Source organism: Lytechinus pictus, chromosome 11, assembly GCF_037042905.1.
Source record: "Lytechinus pictus isolate F3 Inbred chromosome 11, Lp3.0, whole genome shotgun sequence".
Classification (NCBI taxonomy): Eukaryota; Metazoa; Echinodermata; class Echinoidea; order Temnopleuroida; family Toxopneustidae; genus Lytechinus; species Lytechinus pictus.
The window spans coordinates 14,692,244-14,713,783 of NC_087255.1; the positions used below are offsets into that span (position 1 = coordinate 14,692,244).

The window sequence follows — 21,540 nt, forward strand, 5'->3', positions numbered from 1 at the left end:
AAACTTTTGTCCTAATTGGTATTCCCTTTTTTATCACATATAGTGGTGGCGCTAGCCCTACAGGACTGGTATAGTAGATGATTCTTTCTTTTTTTAACATAGAAATTTTTTTTTTTCAAGTCCTCCAAATACAAGGATTGGGAGGGAGATGGAGGTAGATGGGAGAGGGGGATGGAACGTTCCAACACGAGAGAGAGAAAGAGAAAGAGAGAGAGGGAGAAAGAAAGAGCTAATATCAGAGAGAGTGGGCAATTTTAGGGGGTAATGAGGGGAGGGGGAGAGAGGCAGACAAAATTTGTTATTGACAAATGTACTTTGAGAGAATAGTTATGATACACTCAGGGAGGTAACTTGACAGACAATAGGGGTATATGACAGCTGGGGGGAAAGAGAAGGGGCCATAAAAAGAAAAATGAATTGAAAATAGACCAGAGCCATTCTCGGAAAAGAGGCCTACATAAACTCTCAAAGGCATTTTGAAGTCGAAGTTGGTAGCCGGACTATTTTACACAATCCAATGCTGAATCTGATTAAATTTGCATAATCAATAAGCCCCAATAAGAAGTAACATTTTTTTCCAGAATGGTACGTTATTTATGTAAAATTTAGCATTATCCATGTCTGTAGAGGCGAATGTTATGAAATAATATTGTAGAAAAAAGACTTTAATTTGGCAGTTATTTTGTTCATGCAAATTAGGTGGTTAAACCGGTTAAACCATGGTAAATGGGGTTGTCATTTTTTCCAAACAATCTGCTTATAATGACAATCCTTCTCCTGCAATCTTAGTTGGTAGTAGATCATATTTGTTTAGAATGACTTTTTAATTTGTATTTTTTTTCTTTATGATTCATACCAAAATCAATAATAGGGACTAATGGTGGAATCTATTTTATTCTTTCTCTTCATTTTGTACATATCTTATCTTTTTCATGTGTATATATTATTTTCGTTTACCTTTAGGTAACATTTGTACAGTATCATATTTTTATCTATTTTGTTATTTTCCAGAGTTAATTATGATTATTTTATTATTCAATTTTTTCAATTTTTCAATATTAGTATTTATGCTCTATTCTTTGTTTATATTCGAATGTGTCACCATGTTTATATTTGTGTTTATTTACGAAGGGCCCCAACAAAAACCAGCTTGTTGCTGATTGGGCTACCCTTCTTTTAAATATTTGAAATAAATAAATAAATAAATTACCAATATATTATGTTTGTTACATAATGAAAATTGTATTGTATACCAATGTTATGAATGCAGAAGAAAAAAATAAATCAAATATCGGTTTGGGAACCGGTTTTATCAGATTCAGCACATTGAAAGTGTGTGAAATAGAATGGTTCCCAACTTTTACCCAAAAATTATTCCCATATGGGTCTTGTCTAAAAGAAAGATAGGGAGCGAGAAAGAGACATGACGGCGATAAAAGAGAGTAGATGCAATTTGAGAGTCACGATATGATAGAATGAAATATTGACGACGAACGATTAGAGAGAGGGGGAGGTTGATGAGAAAACTGAGACAGAAGAAAGAGAGTGAAAGAAACAAGAGGGACAATAGAAAGAGAGGGAAATGGCGCTGGAGTGGTTGCATTTATATATATATATATATATATATATATATAAATGTGTAAAGTTATACATGTACAACAGCTTTGGCAACTCTTTTATTTAAATATTGTAAAGAAATGGATGAAGAGAACAATGGTAGGCACCGGCGTTCAAAGCTGGGGGCCCGGGTTCGATTCCCGGCAGAGACATTTTTTCGGCATCACCAATTTGTCCAAAGGGTAGATAGCTCTGGGGACCTTGATTTAAGCTACGCCTACCATTGTTCTCTTCATCCATTTCTTTACAATATTTAAATAAAAGAGTTGCCAAAGCTGTTGTACATGTATAACTTTACACATTTGTATACTTTCTTCCATACGTGTACTGTATCAAAGCAATAGCTTTGATCCAGCTGAAGCATGGCGGCTTGTCATTGTTCGAAACCCACCTTCACCCGACAAAGGAAATTATAATTGGTATAGTGTCGAAAATCTGTCTATCTGACGGTCAATCGGATCGGGGTCGCCTAGCCACTAACCCGTCTCTGTGGTCTAGTGGTTAAGGCACCGGCGTTCAAAGCTGGGGGCCCGGGTTCGATTCCCGGCAGAGACATTTTTTCGGCATCACCAATTTGTCCAAAGGGTAGATAGCTCTGGGGACCTTGATTTAAGCTACGCCCACCATTGTTCTCTTCATCCATTTCTTTACAATATATATATATATATATATATATATATATATAAATATATATGTATCAAAGCAATAGCTTTGATCCAGCTGAGGCATGGCGGCTTGTCATTGTTCAAAACCCACCTTCACCCGACAAAGGAAATTACAATTGGTATGGTGTCGAAAATCTGTCTATCTGACGGTCAATCGGATCGGGGTCGCCCTAGCCACTAACCCGTCTCTGTGGTCTAGTGGTTAAGGCACCGGCGTTCAAAGCTGGGGGCCCGGGTTCGATTCCCGGCAGAGACATTTTTTCGGCATCACCAATTTTTCCAAAAAGGGTAGATAGCTCTGGGGAACCTTAATTTAAGCTACGCCTACCATTGTTCTCTTCATCCATTTCTTTCACACAATATATATATATATATATATAAATGTGTGTGAAGTTATATATATATATATATATATATATATATATATATTTAGAAATTATGTAAAGGATCCCTAGCGGGATTGTCTCCCCGGAGACTAGTCTCAAAGCAGGCTTGAGTCTCCGCACCATTCCAATAACGAAGATGAATCAATATTTGTCCCTTGTCATAACTAAACTAAGATCTATCCTTCCCTTTGATTTGTAGACACATTCTCTAATATTTACACAATGCCATTATGTCATACAGTGACACGAAGGCTTGATAACCATAAGTGATTAGTGTGTTGCGAAGGAGAATTCTTGTCAGACCTGGGAATGGTAACCAAGCAACACCAAGCGGTTATGGTTATTCAGTAAAATGTGTACGGCCACTCACTGGGTGGGTTATAACCAAATGCCATGTCCAAGGTTGCTTGAAATAACTACTTCAATCAGTCGACCGATTAAGGAAAACAGTTACCCAGACTGTATTTAGGGTCTTTGGGGAAGGCGCAGTCATCTTGGTCATGCATTCAAAGTGTTTGCTCGTATCTAAAATTTATGAATTTCATTCACATTTTCCCGGTAATTGTAAGTTTAAAAGAAAACGAATGCTTCCAATCATGTGGTCTTACATGACAACGATCTGAGCGCTGTTACAATGGACATCATGGGAAAAAAATGATTACATCAATAAATACATATAGGCTACAAGCACTGTCAAACAAAATGAAAGAAGATAATTATATATCCTGCCAACGCATTCACAGATAAGTGATAATTTTCTCCTCCAATGCAAGTGTTAACAAAACCTAAAATAAAAACATGAGAATACTTTTGAAAAGCAACAATGGCAGTATTTTAGATAGGGGTGTAATCGTTTTCAAATTAATTCGATAATTTGGAACAATTGAACCATACGTATTGGCATTAATTCTTTACATTCAAATTTTTTTTTGCCAATCTGCATCTGCATCCAGGAGATAACTCCTTATCTTCCTGTTGATATACGCTTCATAAAGGAAGTTCACCCTGAAGAAAAGTTTTTTTTTAGAAATTAATGGCAGAAAAATAATTAAGTATATTGGTAAAAGTTTGAGGAAAATCCATTAAAGATTAAGAAAGTTATTAGAATTTTAAGTGGTGAGTGGTCACAAATCAAATAATTAAAGTTCTAATAACTTTTTTTATTCTTTGATGGATTTTTCTCAAACCTTCGGCAATATTTTTTATTATTTTTTTGCTATTTTTACAATAAACTTTTTTTTATCAAGGTGAACTTCCCTTTTAAAGCAGAAACCAACCAACAGCCTTTAGAACAACCTCAAATCTTCACCTATAGGCCTACTCAGTTCTAGCCAGGTTCTTTACCCACAATGCAATATTCTGAACAGTGAATGATCTTGCAATAAAGGCTATCTTGAATGATATAACGAAGGACATATACAACCATAACACACAAAAACAAAACTATTTAAAAAAATACAAAAGTATCAAACAAGTACCTTTCTCTCAAACATTTCGTTTCTCTATATAAAAAAATAGTTCACTCAAAAGTAAAAGAATAGGTCCATGACATAACACATGATTAATGGGTGAACATGGACGGCATTTTGGTTCATCTATAAGTTGATCTTTACAGGATGAACAAAATTTTATTATCCCCTGCAATTTCATTTTTTCTAGTATCGAATTGTTCTTGGCCTTTACCCAGAATTGGTGAGAACTATCAATTCAAAAGAAGTAAAAATAATGTAGATTATCACCGTTTATCACTGAATGGGAACGATTTTTTGAGCAAAAATAGAGATCAAATTGGTCCTGAGAAATTTGAAAAGCGAATTAAAGGTCGTTTTGGGTTATATTTACATTTTTACACACCGTCCTGAATACCCGGGGTGCTGCATAATTATGTAGAATGATACACGCAGCACCCTCAAGGTAATTTTGAGGGTGCTTCCGCACCCCTGCTTCCCAGGGCCATGAATAGTTTTCACACGAACATGATCAATAAAATAAATAGCTGCAGAGGTTTATTAGAAATCAATTATCAAACATGCATTAACAATCATTCCGTTTCATTTACTTGCATTATTGGATATCAGAGAGGGATGCATGTATCATGTGTATCGGGTTAGGTTTAGGTATAGGGTAAAGTGTTAAACTCAGGATTGAGTTTGCGGTCCAGTGTGGTCCAGTGGTTAGAGCATTGGACTCATAATCGCAAGGTGGTGAGTTCGAATCCCCACTCTGCCGTTGTCTCCACTTTTATTTTTTTTTAAGACCCGAGAGTAATAACGTCAGCCCCTATGACTGATCAATATGGGCGTAAAATGTTTCCTAGGTAATTGGTTATATTGGTGTTACCACAAAAAGCTGTCCTGTCGAGTCCCTACGGGAGTTATCATAAACAGCAACAGAAGTTGGCCATTCCATTAGTGTGCGGAATTTAGAGAGGTGCAATTGTCGCCGGAGCAAATGTCATGGAACCATACGGAATGGTGGTAGGACGGTATAAGAAAAAGATGGAAGGACGGTATTTAGTTTTGGCAAGGATTAAATCAAATTAAAAATGAACATCACATGGCCCTGGAGCACCCAACAAATTCCTTGAGGTGCTGCGTGAATTATTCTCCATAGGCAGCACCCCAGGTATTCTGGAAGGTGTGTAAAAAGAAAAATGTAACCAAAATGACCTTTTATTTTGGGGTGAATTTTTTTTTTTTCGGGGGGAGGGGCTTTCCAATTTTTTCGAAACCAGTTTGACCTCCATTTTGTAGTTACACCCCCCCCTTTTTTTTTCAAGTTATTCGGGACCAATTACATACCATTTTGTAGTAAAAAAAAAAAAGTTTGTTTTTTATTATTTAAAAATCTTTTTAGCATAATAAAGCCAAAGCTAAAGTCTTTCCGTCTAATGCCGCAGTCTCTAATTAGGCTACACTCATAGTAAAAAGAGGTGAAAATTTGAACCCTTTTGTTCCGTATTTGGAGCCATCGAGAAAAATAGTTCCCAGAAAAAGGGTTATTTACGTGCTGAAGTACCTTAATTGGTTGATAAAGAACTTTAAAGGTTCCAAAGTGGCGGTTTAAGGGAATACGGAACGTTTAAATGTTCCTAATACCGGACAAGCATAGAACCCCCTAAGAACACCTTTATTCTAAGAGCGTATATATTTAACTACGGATGATTACCATGGTTTTCATGAGAGACAGTCCCATTAATATGTACACCATTTATGCCTACATAGAAATATGCCTACAAACGGCGTTTCTATGCATGAATCTCATTCGAAGTAAACTCCGTAAATGGTTGCCACGCAGAAGACGGATCCATTCTGGAAGCTGTAACTGACGAACGAATCTCTGACCGGATCCCAAGAATTCCTGCTGACTATCTGCGTCCGCTGTCCTTGCATCTGTCCGATGTTCACCATGGTGATCAACTTATAACGACCGATGTCGAGTGTCTTCACGCCTTCCTTGATGATCTCAGACAGCTCCTTGGCTTCCCTCGAACACAGCTTCGGATCGTACTTCATCCCCCTGAGTCGACGCTCGACTGCGCTTTCGATGATGTCGTGGATGATGGTGCTATAATTCGAGAATAGCTCCGCGGGTTCGAGTTGGTAAGTGCTTTCGATCTGAGGGACCTGGTACTGCATGCTCGGTGACCGACCACGAGGGCAATCCATGTACGATACGAAGCTTTCCCCTCGTAGATCAGCGAGTCGTTGAGAGGTTCGCTGGCGAAGCGATCTCGCCATGCGCTTGGTGATCATTAAACTCTCGAATCTTTGTTTCAAGTTCGTCTCTCCTTCATTGCCGTCGCCAGACTTATTTTTAGATGTCACTGACGTCGCTGTTCCCGGGTTCGCGGATCCAGCCACCGACATCTTCCTCGTGAGCGATGACGCACTGGACGCTACGCTCATCCTCCGAGCAGTGACGGGTGTGTCGCTGCTTCGTGACAACCTGCGTTCTGGCAAACCTCCTTTAGAAGAGAGGGTGGACGACTTGGTGGTCGATGGCGGAGCCTTTGCTTTTCTCCCGTCCGACATCATTCTTGACGAGGTGGACGACATCTTCTTTGACTTTCTCATTCGTGAACTCATTTTAGATTTTCCTTACAACGAAACTAGTATTCTCAAAGAATTACATGTATTGAGTCGAAAGTGCTTTGAACAAACTAGTCCGGATCACTTCAGAATGCATCCACAATAATTTAGTTGAGACAAAATACAATGTATAGATTAATCCAGCAGCCTTAGTTTTATGATCATAATCACGTATCCTAAATCCTCTGTGATATTACTTTTTTTTCATTCACAATAGGTCCCCTATATGTTTTCTTCGTTATAACAATATAATATCCACTCAGTAATTCAATACTGGTCCCGCCAAGCAACTAATTATTATGTTCTCGTATAAAGTGATGGACAGGATCAGCCCGAAATGACAGCGCCGATTAATCCTTCCCCTCTTCTGTAACTTGTTTCGAATAATATCGGCAATGTTCGCTCCCCTGATGGCCTCATGATTATCCAATTAAATCACTAAGCTCATATCGTTTTGAAAAAAATGAACAATGACATCTTTAGTAGATGTTCATTAACTGTGTCTTCGTAAATAACATCGTCCAGTTCAACATCTAAATATAAAAATCACCATAATTCACTGATGCGCTTCACTTGCATATTATATAGAGAAATGAAAATGAATTAAACTTTTCAACGAAGCCCTATTTTACACGAAAATTCCCTCAGGGCAGTCACACTATATGTTAACTGATCTCTTGCCGTCGGGTAGAAGATCACCAACTGTGTCCTCATTATGAAATGACATTGTTCCTTGTCCAGTCAACATCTAATCACTGACGCGTTTCACTTGCATCTTGGACCTATGAAGAGTGAAATGACAATGAATGATCATTTTCATGGAAATCGACCTAGATCTATTTTACATAAATTTCCCTCAGGCAATCACATTATGTTAACTGATCTCTTGACGTCGGATATAAATTAAGTTCGTTGACCGTGTCCTCATTATGAAATGACATTGTTCCTTGTCCAGCTCAACATCTATTCGTAAAATCACCAGAATAATAAATCACTGACGCGTTACACTTGCATACAGCGAAATGACAATTAATGATCATTTTCATGGAAGTCAACGAAGATCTTCTTTCACACAAATTACGCTCAGGCAATCATATAATTATGTTAACTGATCTCATTTTAGTCTTTGCTGTTAACTGACTGTGTCGTCGTTATGAATTGACATAATTGTTCCTCGTTCGGTTAAACATCTATAAACTCACTAGAATATTGAATCGCCGACGTGCTTCACTTGCAAACAGCAAAATGACAATGAATCATTTTTTTCATGGAAATCGACGGAGATTTATTTTACACAAATTGCGCTCAGGCAATCACATTATGTTAACTGATCCCTTGTTGTCGAAACAAATGCTTAGGTTCCCATGAACGGGGGTCGTCCACAAACTCAAAGCAAACCAGGGGATTCCATTCTCCTATTGGGTGTCTTCTTTGATACGTAGTTTCAAGAGCAACTGATCGAGCATGACGATTAAGTTTCTTTGGATAATGAACATCTGAAAAGCGCGTAAACAAGTTTGAGGTTGGCGAAGAAGATGGGACCGTCTGCGAGGACCAGGTTTCACATCCCCTTTAAAAGCTGAAATGTGTGCCCATAATATCCATATAACAGTGGCGAAGATCTATACCCGAAGGGCGGGGCTTGCTTCATCCCCCCCCCCCCCCTTCCTTCTCCTTAATCACGTTTATTTTTAATTTGTTGAGTAATTTTGGTTCTCAGTAGAATGCAAAATATTTCCTTTTATCATATCACTGCTTTCCTTGTATTTGGTTTGGAACGTATCTTAATTGGAGCTGTAATGAACTTTATTTTCATATTGAGTTTTTTTTTAATGCACTTCTAATATTGTTTAACTGATGTTGTTATTAATCTCTGCACACACCCTAACTCTAATTGCTCGAGGCAGGTTCATCATAAATGAATTTGAACAAAAATATGAAACATCGAATTTTGCTCTCATCAGAGGTAACTTTTCGTCATCCATTTTTGAAGCCTGTGAATGGCCACCATTCTCCGCATTAAAACGAAGCCATCAGCATCTGTATATTTCTTTGGTTTGTTGAAACTGGTCCTGTAAATGTTTGGACGCGGCAAGGATAAGTAAGCACTTAGCAGTTTGTAAAAGTAAGATTTATCTTGGGTTTGTTTAAAGGATAACGGTATACTGCGTGTTCTGACTTTTCGTGTCAACAAAAGAACCAAAGGCATTATCGTTTCCCTTTCTCGATTCTACAACAATGTTCAAGAATATTTCTTCGAATAAATAATATAGATTTACTGTATATATATTTTGGGATTTCTTATTTGGATGGTACATAATACACAAGCAAATACTTTAGTAGGCCATCGCCCCCCCCCCCCCCCACACACACATATTTCTACAGATATAGGCGAAGACAATCTATTCATTGTATGCCTATGTATTGTCTGTCTTAGTTTTATCCATTATACTTCATTCGTATATCCATTTCTTCCTTCATTTCTTCATTTATTTATTCGTCCATTCCTTAATTTCTTATTTTTCATCTATCTAATCATTATTATATTCAATAACGAAGTTGTGGGTTCCTTTATTTATTGTTTATTTGCTTTGCATTCTGAAGCAATAAGTGCATGTCCAACTATACCAATATAAATAAAGCCGAAATTAAAGAGGCTTTAATAGAAGGTTTTGAAAGAATGTGCTGTTTTCTTTTTTCATTCTAAACTTGATTCAGGCGGCACCTACGTATTTTTTTTTCTTTGCTTGTGTTTTGGGGTGCAACTGCATTATCATATACTTGTGGGGGTCTTGCAAGAAACTTGCGATCAATTGCAATTCTATTTTTGGTCCCTAAATCAATCATATGTCCTGTAGTTAATTACAAATTAGTGATTAGAATGCTAATCTGCACCTCAACAAGAAGTTTAATCTGATTTGCTACAGCTAACGTTGATCTATCAGTTGTAAAATTGCAACAGAATATTTGCAATTGATCGCAAATATGTTCTTGCAACACCCCCTTGGTCTGACACAACGTGACTGCGGTCAAATATGACAGTTGGGGTAAGGGGCATTCAAGTTATCTCTGCCATGGCGTCGAGTCAAGTGAATGGCGAGTTAGACTTCTCTCGATGTTTGACAAGGGATGCTCTTGAAAATGTAAATAATCATATTTGGAGCAGGAAGGAAGAAAAGAATAGAGGGGGACGAGAAAGAGAACCTGCTTACTGAAGAAGTACTAGCAAAATCATAGGGTCGGTCGACTCATTGCCCGTGTATTTTCGGGGATTTTATTAAATTGACTTGATTTAAAAACTCACAGAGGTGACTGCAAGACGTCATTATGACCACATATTGTAATGCAAACTCACACGACAATACCAATAAAACAGCAGTAATAGCAGGAACAGGAAAACAAGACGTAATACCTTGACCCTAATTAAAAGGATTGAGGATCCCCCCCCCCATGCTTCTCGCGGTATTTCCGGAACACAAAAAGAAAGCGCCGCAAAATGTTATGACTTTCTATCTTACGAAGTATCGCGTAAATTTTGAGACCAAATTCGCGACGTACGGGGAGAGCTGCATATAGCGACGCCACGTGACTTTTTAGGAGACATCTCATGCCAAAAAATTGCTGACTTTTATACATTGTGTACAATGTCTATGGGAGATGAAATTAATAAAAGGGCAACTATTTTTCTTTCTTATTGGTCTACTCAATCATTTAGGGTTCGATTTAGCTGCTAAATGATCTTTGATAATTTCCATCGAAAAAAATAATGAAAAACAAAGAAATACATAAGAAATACTAAAACAAAGAAATACACAAGAATAATTGTGGCTTCCGCAATTTTTCTTTTTGGAAACTTTTAAATAAGAGTAGAAAGATGACATTTGGAAAAAAATGAAAATTTGAAGTGAAATTGGATGGTAAATTTGCAATATTGTTTTTCACGAATAAATTTGCATCTTAACTTATTCATAAAAAATAAATAATTATTAATATTTTTTAAAATAATACAGTGGCTTGTAGATTATGTGCTTGCCAAATTTCGGCACGATCGCGCAAACGGCGGCCGAGATCAGAAGAGGGAGGGGGCATTACTCACCCCCCCCCCCCTCAGTCCTCAATACATCTCAAATAGCCCAGTCTTTTAGGGTTAATTGAATTGAATTGAATTTATTACCAAATATCACTGTCAGGTACAATTACAAGGAATAGTACATCACATATAAACAAAACATTTGGTAATTGGAACTAACCTGCTAATCGAGGTTAGCCCCAAATAATATCATTATCATGGTTTAAACAACAATTTTAACTAAATCTCAATATTGTACATCAAAATCAAAACTAATTGTACTTATTACTGTTACAGAAAATTGCAGTCATTTTTAGTGAACATATTTACACTATTTTTACAAGAAAAAATATTTTAATTATATTGAGATACTTTAATATAAAATAAACTTTATTTATTTATTATTATTAAACTCGAAACTTTTATTATTATTTTTTACCATTTAACATGCTTTGGTGTACGGGCATGGTGTCAATTTTGTAATTCAAATTCGATTTTATTTCAAACAGAACACAGAAAATACAAATCTATTGCATACATTTATGATTACATAAAATAACATAAATGATAACTGACATATTGAAATTAACATAAAAAGATTTTTTTTACAATTTGCAATACATAACTTTCAAAAATAAAGAGTAGGCCTATCTGTTGAAATGGGGGGGGGGAGTTCACCCAAAAACCTTTTAAAAAGGCAATGACAGTGCTCCCTTCTCCTCTCCGGGGGTGCCATACACTTTTATCGGTTTTATCAAACTTTTATAAAGGATTTAAACACTATTCTCTGAGTCAGCCCCAATAACTCGATCATACGCGGGACTGACCCCTCCATTTTGAAAGACAACATTTTTTATTTATTTTTTTTTTACTTTTTTTTTGCTTGTCAAATTTTCCTTGGAAAAATATGCCGCTCACCCCCCCTCCTTTGTAAATCCTAGGTGTTTAATTCTTCTTCTTTCTCTCTCTCTCTCTTCCAATTCTGGGTCTCTTTGACAGTTCTGATTTTTTTGTTATCTTCCCTTTCTTCTTCTTCTTCTTCTTTAAAGAGTATAGTCGTACTTGACTGAGGCCGCAGTCACAAAAACACAAAAACTAAACTATAGTGCAAGTAAAAAGATGCATCCCCATATTTTTTTTTTATCCCCGACGTTCCACGAATATACTGAGATGAAACATTTACCTGAATATCATGATGATTATTATTACTATAGTATTGTACAAATTCACCGGGAAGAAACCACCGAATCTTTTCGGTATGTCGCCATCTTTTGTTCTTTGACTTGTAATGTTGACATCAATCAGCTGAAGGCAGCGCAGCTAGCGAGACTACATGTACACGACACGTTGTACCGGTTCTTTCGGGGAATTTGCATAGGTAAGGCCAAAGGAGAAGAACGCGACGCAGACCGGCAACGCGGGAGCACAATCGACGCAGTGCTGTTAGTATTACCAAAGTGTAAGATGATAACACGAAAGTTCTTGTGATAATTACTTTTAAGGGTTCCTTGTCCACCTTGTCGTCAGGTAAGCTATATACCTATGCTATGGCGTAGTTTAATCTTATTAGTTATTCAAATATATTTTTCACAGTTTGGTGAGGGAGATTTTTTCTAATCTGTTTCGTAATAAATATTTTGTGCATTGTCATGGCTCTTTCCACGCAACAGTGAGCAGAATTCACGTGCTATGCGAATGAAAGTAGTCATTCAGCCCGGAACTCTCCGGTGATATGTTGCTACTACTAGGCCGAGCCTATTGACTATTGTCTGGCATCTGGCGGGCAGAGACTCGAGAGAGCTTGTTTCATAAACTCTTAATTAAGCCTCCCTTCACAAGAATAGAGGAGAATGACAATGTTAAAAAAAGATAATTGAATGTATGGAATGAATGATTGGAATGGATACTTTGTTTGAAACAAGATATTATTCTTAATTAACAATCTGTAAAAAATGTCAAGGCTCTAATTAAAATAAAAAGTTAAGTTGTTTTTCTGTTGACTTGATCTCGCCCACTGCATTACCAATATAGCAATAACCATTAACCAAGTTATTATTTATTGAAAGAAATTTATTCTTATTATCCATTACCATTACCAGAAAACTAAAAGTAATTCAAATGAATGTTCATATCCTAAAAAGTGAATAAGATCTAGGCCTAGGTCGTAGGCCTAGGTCTAGACTTCTCAGTATTACAATTATCTTAAAATGATAATACTATTCAAGAAAATTTGAGATTTGGCATTTAGAAGTACATGTATTTTGATCGGGTTCCTGATCAGAATTTAAAAAAATTCACAGCCTTGATTCCCAAGGCCAAGGATGGGCTGAAAAGAATAAGGATATGAATAATTACTGACTATTCAACAGCCACTACACTTGTGTACGATTGGAACATTCAATGTATGAATCATGTTATTATAAACCCTTTCACAAAGCTTTAGATTGGCCTGAAATTCAGAACTTTAAATTTATATGAGGCTGTAACTGTAACGTTCATACTCAAAGCAACCCATTTTCTCACAAATGTCGCAATCACTTTGTATTTTAAACCTCATACAATATCAATATCAATGTATTCTATTCATGAATTGCTTTTTTATGCCCATACAGTACTTCCATTGGAGACAAGAGACTCCTGTTGTACATGTAAGAGAGGAATTTTAAAGACTGAGTATAACAAGTTTAAATAGATGCCAAGACACACACATACAGTGTTGTGCTGAGAGTGAGTGATCTAGCTGTGTTACTCAGGAAGGAAGGAGATCTTATACAACATGGGGTTTCTCAGGCAGCTCTATCTCTTGGTCTGGAAAAACTTCACTTCAAGAAAAAGACAAAAGGTAAGGCTGGATATTAGCAATTTCTGAATTATGAATATTTTAACCCTTTGCGTGCGACGGGCTTCCACAGAAGCCCAGCGAGTCGTTCACTTAGCTACGACGGGCTTCTACAGAAGCCGAGATTTGTTTGGTTTAATTCGATGAAGTTTTTCAGTTTTTTCGTAATTGTTATGTACTAAAACCTTTCCCACTATTTCCTTTATAAACCTATTTCGACAATCAAATGAAAAAAATACACAGCTACGTGGAGAAAAATCCCTAAAATAGGAAATCATTTCAACTTTACCCGAATTTTTCGTTGGAGTCAGACGGGGAGGATAAATTTTGTGACGTGCACGTACGCGCGCGCACACTAGGCCTGATCACGTGATTTGTTTTGATCACGTGATTTGATCCATATCGTTGTTTTGAAAGATAAGCTAAAATCATTTCTGGAAGATCGTCACGTAATAACCTACGCGTTTATTCACGATTTTCGTCTTATTTGTTTCATCAAGACGATATCACTCTAGATAGAATGATATCTCCTTGGTTTCATCGATCGATTGTATTTTCAGAAAAACAAAAAGCTTGTAATGTCTTTTTAGTACTTTGAGCTGATCGCGGTGCACTTTTGAACTTTTTCCCTCCCCATCATCCCTCATTATTTTTCTCTACTTTTCTAAAAAAAGAAGAGAAAAGAAAGCAGTTTAGCACACCATTTATCTTATGCTCTTTTCAAAAGGGAAACGTCCATGTAGTTCATGATATCGGCACTACCGAAACAAAAGAATGTCTGGGCGGCAACTCAAACAAATTCCTTCCGAAAAGAGCAGGATACAGATGGTCAACGCCCCGAACAAAAGGAAGATTAGCGTTTATCGGCAAGATTACCTATTGAATGCCCTTCGTACTTAGCAATACAACAAGTTTTTATGAATACTTTTCCGACCAACATACTTTATCTAAAAAAAAGAAAACAAAATTGTCTCAATTACCAACAAAACAGGTGCTTATGACATCGGTCAGTGATCCATTTTGCATAAAAGCGCTTCCCCTGGGTGATGATGCATATGAGGATGAAAGAAGAATCATTTAGGGAAATTATAGAAAAAATATGTTTATATGTCACGGTGAACGAGAGAGAATGAGAGACAGAGACGCCTAATAAAAATATATTATTTAATTCATGTCCATATACAGAATGAATTTATAATAGGTTAGGTTCTAAAAGCTCTTTATCTTATTCTCCTTTTTTCTCCCAGATGATTTTTTTTTGCATTGAAAAGTTGACGGAAACATTATCACTTCAAATTATAAAACCAACAATGAACTAAGTTTCCTCGCCTGAAATGGAGGAAATAGAATGATATATGATGAGAAATTACGTTAAGGCACCCACTATAAAGAAAACGCGTTTGTCTGGCGTGTCACCAGACATAACCCGCTCAATCCTACAAACTTTTATTCATGTGTGACCTACACCCCCCCCCAAAAAAAAAGGTTGATATCGACCCAAATTTTATTGATTTTCCTACTTTTTCGCGAATTTCTTTTTTTTACCGGCGAATTGCGTGGTAGAAAAGATTTCATATAGAAAAAAATTGTTTCCTTTACTGCAAACATTTGGGGCGCTTACCCTGGTTAGCATATAAACCAAAATATCTGATTTTTAAAATAAAAAACAGGGGCCGCTGAGCGCTTTGATAATGGAGGGGTTGAGCTGAATGTGGGAGGGAGTGGACTTGCCAAAAAATCACAAATTTATATAGACTTCGGATTTTTTTGTACATGTTTGCTGAAAGGGGTGAGGACTGAAACTTCCTACCAACTCCGCAGCCTCTGTACTATTAGATAGAGACAAAAATGAATTCTAACTATTAGGAATGTTTTTTTTTATTTATTACTTTGTTTTCGGTTGTGAAACCAATGAGACAAATTGAAAATAGAACAAAACGAAAGAACAAATAAAAAAAAAACTTTTATTGCGTAGGCTATAATTTATTCAAGAAAAAAATACTTTCTCTTAATTTCAGTAATTGCTAGCATGGCTCTTTTTGAGGGAATAGTAAGATAAAGAAAGAAACGTAGAAAGTGACAAGAAGAGAGTTGGGAGGTATGATTTTTGACTCATAATTTTAGTCACTTTTATTCGATTTAACTCTTTGAAATAATTTCAGGATATTACAAATCGAATACCGGTGCGCAAAGCTCAGGAACAAAATTATTTTATTACTATAATATTATATATTATAATATATTATAATGGAGGGGTTGAGCTGAATGTGCGAGGGAGTGATCGGCCCCTAAAAATCATAAATTTATGGACTTCGCGTTTTTGTATACGTTTGCTGAATGGGGAGGGGGGGGGGTGGACTGACGCCTCCTACCGACTCCAACGCATCTGTATTTAATTGAACGATTAAAAAGATAGAGGCAAAACGGGATACAAATCTTTCTTTATTTATTACTTTTGTTTTCGGTTGTGAAAAAATCCAGAACGGTTAAAAACGAATAAAATGAAAGAACAAAATAAAACACTTTTAAATTAAAAGCATCTGAATTAAATTTAGATGCTACCATTTCAGTAGATAAAAATAATTTACTTTCTCTCATTGTGACAAAGAGTAATCGGTAGCATGGTTATTTTGGAGGGAAAAGGGAGATAGAAAAATGAAACGTAGAACGAGACAAGGAGAGCGTTTGGAGGTATGATTTCAGATCCACTATTTGAGTCATATTTACCCCCTTCGCTCTTTGAAATTGCAACAGGAAAACAAATCGAAGACAGGTATGCAATCTTCAGGAACAAAATTATTTTTTTATTACAAACTATAATTCATGAAAAGAAGAAGCCAAAGGCGATTTTTAGGGAAACATTGAGGCCACCGTCTTGTAGCCCAGAAGCCAAAAATCACAAAATAGTTTCGGACTTTCGTTGCGCAGCATCATCATCGTACTTGCAAGGGAATATTCACCCTTTTTTATTCATTCTGGAAAATGAGGTATTTGGTATGCTGTGATTTTACCCAAAACGGATTATCGTCGTAATTATACACTTTGCAAATGATCTGTATACAAGGGGGTAAAGAGACCATTCATGAGTAGCGTGACAATAGACAATGAAAAAAGCACCAGAGCAGACAACAAAGCGGTATCGATCGAACCCGACTCGTCCGCGCGTGCTGATTGCCCTTACGCATTTTTGTACACACTGCCTATTGACTTGGGAAAAAGCGAAGATTTGACCAAAAAACACGACTTTTTCCTCATAAATTTCTTAACTATTCTGTTGATTTGAGAAGCGAGACCTTTAATTCTAGAAAGAAAAATGTCTGACCTTTCATCTTTACATTTACTAAAAATCCTGAAAATACTTCAGTTTGTCGCAATTAGCAATAGATTAGGAAAACACCGCCACAGATCCATATACCAGCAATGTACAAAAACAGCTCCGCCGCAGGGAGAGGTATCCGGTTTCGCGGGCCCGCACGCAAAGGGTTAATGACTATGTCTATGCTACACATTTAACTTGTATAAATGTTAAGCCATGCAGTGAAAATGCAATAAAACAGCAATTTCTGTTCCAGCAATTTTTTTTAAAGCTTGATGGAAAATTAAATGTACCCTAGTGTAGTAGGTTTCACAGTACATGTACATCATGATTATTAAAGTGAATCCAAGTTGAATTTATTGAAATTGAAAGTGAATGAACATGTCTTCATTTTAATTCATTTGAATGCAGTGATTCAGATTTTCATGAATACGCAGATTATTTTTTCAATAAATTAAAAAAAACTTTGATTTTCATATTATTCATAAATTGACCTTCACTTGTTTACTGGAAGTGATATGTGCTGTACATGTAGCAGTGACTTACTGAAGATAATTCTACAGTCCATATTGTTTCTTTGTTTATTTTTAATCTTTATTGACAGCAGTGAATCTTCAAGAATAAAAAACTGTACATACATGTATAGTGAATATTTTTATATAGGCATGTGTACGTGTACAAACATGTACAGTACACGTAGGTGTTTGCACACTTCATTCCCTAAACAATATTTTCATAATTTTTGTACTTCGAAGACCAAAAAAGTATGACATATTGTGCAATTGTTGAAAACAAAGGATAAAATTTCTTTTGATCACTGTACTGTACATGTAGTACATCTTTAAACAATTTGGTTCTATATCTCATCAGTCACCAGTATTGATACACAAAGGCCCGTATTCTGAAGTCAAGTTTAATGTAGACCACGGTACAACGTTGTGCTTAAATTATGGGGAGCTAAAAGTTTAAAAATTATGTTTATATGTTTACTGTTTTGTTTCCTTTTGCTTTCATAATGCAGAAAAATACTTCAGTTATCATTTTCAGACAATTATGAACAATCTGGGTGTCATATATTAGTTAATATGAATGTGTACTGTTAAGGATTTGTGCTCCAATTGGCTCTCAATACATGTAGTTAAACCAGAACTTTAAACCAGGGTTTGATTTAAACCCGAGTTCAAAATACAGGCCATAATGTTTTGATTTTTTACATGACCATCTGTTGTGTCTCCAGTGTGCTTCTCGCAGTGTAAATTTACAGTACGGGTATAAGAAGATCTGTAGTTACTGGTTAGTTTATTCTCAGTGGGATGTTTCTGCCTGCAAATTGTAGATACATGTAGACCTCAGGCTGAGACAGATTTATGACTCATTTTATGACCAGCTGAGCGGCCAATATCAGCTGATAGGATACATACAGTATGTCTTTCTCTTTTCTATTCCATGTCTCAACAAAAACAATTCATTTTAATCCGGGAGAGGGTACAGGCATGAAGAAATATATGACTCAAGCTTGAGAAAAATACCTTGCTGTGTTAAACAGGAAGTGCTCTTTCTTTGTGTTTTCAGCCTATGAAATATTGTCCATTTATCACTTGAGACCAACTGCCCAACAAGGGTTTTATTCTCCATGCATAAACATGTAATTATATTTAATACAACATGTGTTTGCTGTATGTGTAGGCCTACATGTGTTAATCCCCCCCTGCCCCCCCCCCCCCCCACCCAATTCATGTCACTAGGCCTAGGTCTCAATAGTCATTCTTACATGTACTGTATCTTTACTGGCTGCAAAATACAGGTATGCCCTGACCCGGATTCTTCGTTTTTTTGTATTGTGTCTGTTGCCATTCTTGTTTTTGTATATATTTGAGGGCTCACAAGGTCTTATGACAATCAGCATTACTGGTAGTAAAATACAATATGGTACTCCTTTGATAATAATAACCCAGGTGAGGTACATGTAGTACATACATGTAGGCCTGGCCTGGGTACCTGGCAGGAATAAATCTTGCTGGGCTAAGGCCAGGGAAATGAATAATTATTCATAATATCCAATTCCTAAATTATAGTTAAATGGCACACTGACTGTACAAGAACTGAATATTAATTCCTGAACATGTACAGTACATGTATCTCCTTTTGTACATGTATGGCCTATTTTCATATTTCTTCATGCATTGTGTAGTTATCAGTCATGTACTCAGAATTGATAATAGAATGAGCTCAACTCTCTCCAGACAGAATGGTTGAACGCTCAGGAGTCCCTCTTATGAATCATAAATTAGGAGACTGTGTATTCTGGTTCCACTGTACATGTAAATCATTTTCATCTGTTTGTTGTTAGTGTCTGATGACCAGTAAGAGCAACGAAACCATTCAGTATGCTCAGCATGGGTTAGCCTTTCGGTTGACTCCAAGAACAAAGAAATTTCACTTTCTCCTAGGCTGCGTTCAATCCACTCTGTTTTTAGTATGTACTCAAGAAACATGGTTTATAAAGATGTTGTGGCTCAGTGGATAAGTCTCCAGACTTTGAACCACAAGGTCCGGGGTTCCAATCCCACTGCAGCAGTGTCGTTCTTTATCAAGGTATTTTACATGTACATTTAATACTCTCTTTGAATGTTTGAGTGCCTGATCAAGGTAGCCATGCTTAAAGGACAAGTCCACCCCAACAAAAAGTTTATTTGAATAAAAAGAGAAAAATCCAACAAACATACATGTTACACTGAAAATTTCATCAAAATTGGATGTGAAATAAAAAAGCTATGACATTTTAAAGTTTCGCTTAATTTTACAAAACAGTTATATGCACATCCTGGTCCGTATGCAAATGAGGAGACTGATGACATCATCCACTCACTATTTCTTTTGTATTTTGTTATGTGAAATATTCTAATTTTCTCCTCATTGTCAAGTGAAACAACAATAATTCCTCCCCGAACATATGGTATTAGCATTGTTTAATACTATATGGTTCGGTCAAGTTGGTCCATATTGTCAAATTTGTAAAAAATGAAATAATATATAATTCAAACAATAAAAAACAAAAGAAATTAGTGAGTGAGGGACATTATCAACTGTCTCATTTGCATGTCACTGAGTTGTGCATATCACTGTTTTTTTTTTAAATAAGCGAAACTTTAAAATATAACTTTCTTATTTTACATCCGATTTTGATGAAATTTTCAGCGTTTCTGTATTTATTCAAATCAACCTTTTCCTGTGGTGGACTTGACCTTTAATATGTAAAATTTAGCCTGAGTATAAATAATATGCAGCATTTCTAATAGAAAACTTGTATCAAAGCACTCATAATGTATAAAAATGTTGCATATTATTATAGAATCACAGTTGTGTTCAACTGATCTTTTGTCAGTCATAAAAATAAAACATCTTTGATTATTTAAAGGAAAAAGATCAGATGCATTTTGAAAGGCGATCCTACAGACTCTCAGACATTAAATGTATATATACATGTACATGTTTATAAATTTCAATTGAAACCAACGGATGGGCCTTCTCACAATTTAATGTAGGTATTGTGTAGTCATTGTGTGTAATCCAAGTTGACCATATCTTTAGGCAGCTGGAATGACTTCCTGGGTCAAACTGCAGTGGATGGGCTTGAAAGTAGGGGAAAACCAGCTTTGAAAGGGGGGGGGGATAGTTAATTCAATCCCCATAGTGACATGTCTCATATTTGCTTATTCATTTGTTATTCATGTTGTTGTTTGGTATATACAGCAAGAACTGCACATACCATTCAAAGTTATTATTCTTTCTAGCTCAAGAAAAGGAATTGAATGCTTCCCAAGAAAGAGATCAAATTTTCCTAACTGGAATATGAATAGATGTACTGTGAGTTTCCTGTTGTGGTGCAATGTCATGTATGCCTAGAATTTTGGAATCCATGGTGGTATGAGTTAAAATGTTTTGATTTCAAGAAGTTCATTTTTAATAATACTGGAATATTTGGGAAACAAATTTGAAAATTTCACTTTCCAAATAATATTACATCAACAGTGTAGAGTGTAGACCTACAGGGAGTATTTTCAAACCTTGACATTTTGAGCCAAATACTTAAAAATAGCATCTAAACAGCAATTTATTATAATCTTAATAGTCAAATTTGCTTTTGTTTCTGTGTAATACCTCGAAAAAATAGTGGCACTGTAGACCTACATGTACACTTTATGGCTTAAAAAGATAAATTTCAAATAGAAGTATTTCCTTCTATTGTGAGAGCGAAAATGCTTAGAAATTGTTTTGTGGTAAGAATAGTTACACAAAATAATTTGTAACATGCAAATCAAGTCCTACATGTACTTGTATGTAACCTGATTTCTATGAACCAACCAAGGAGCTTCAAACAGAAGCTCCTTGAACCGACCCAGAAGAGAAAATCATACTGTATCCTGTCAATCATCTGTTATCCTACTGAAATTTGTTATGGTTTCTGTGAAGCCATATAGTAGTGCCCTTTGTTCAGGAAGGTTTTAGCTTACTTTCTAGATTTCAAATAATATCATAATAGAAGGACAAAGTATC

General features: G+C 36.1%; 1 protein-coding gene across 1 annotated transcript; it reads right to left on the bottom strand.

Moving 5' to 3' along the window:
* Positions 1 to 5,419: 5,419 nt before the first annotated feature.
* LOC129271496 (uncharacterized) lies at positions 5,420 to 8,131 on the bottom strand. The gene has a single exon (XM_054908831.2). It carries the CDS (start codon positions 6,754 to 6,756, stop codon positions 5,929 to 5,931), a length of 828 nt encoding a protein of 275 aa, XP_054764806.2. The 5' UTR covers positions 6,757 to 8,131; the 3' UTR covers positions 5,420 to 5,928.
* Between the last annotated feature and the right edge of the window lie 13,409 nt (positions 8,132 to 21,540).

Bases quoted from the DNA above. Each gene is read 5' to 3' on its own strand.
- LOC129271496 (XM_054908831.2), bottom strand. From the start codon at position 6,756: ATGAGTTCACGAATGAGAAAGTCAAAGAAGATGTCGTCCACCTCGTCA.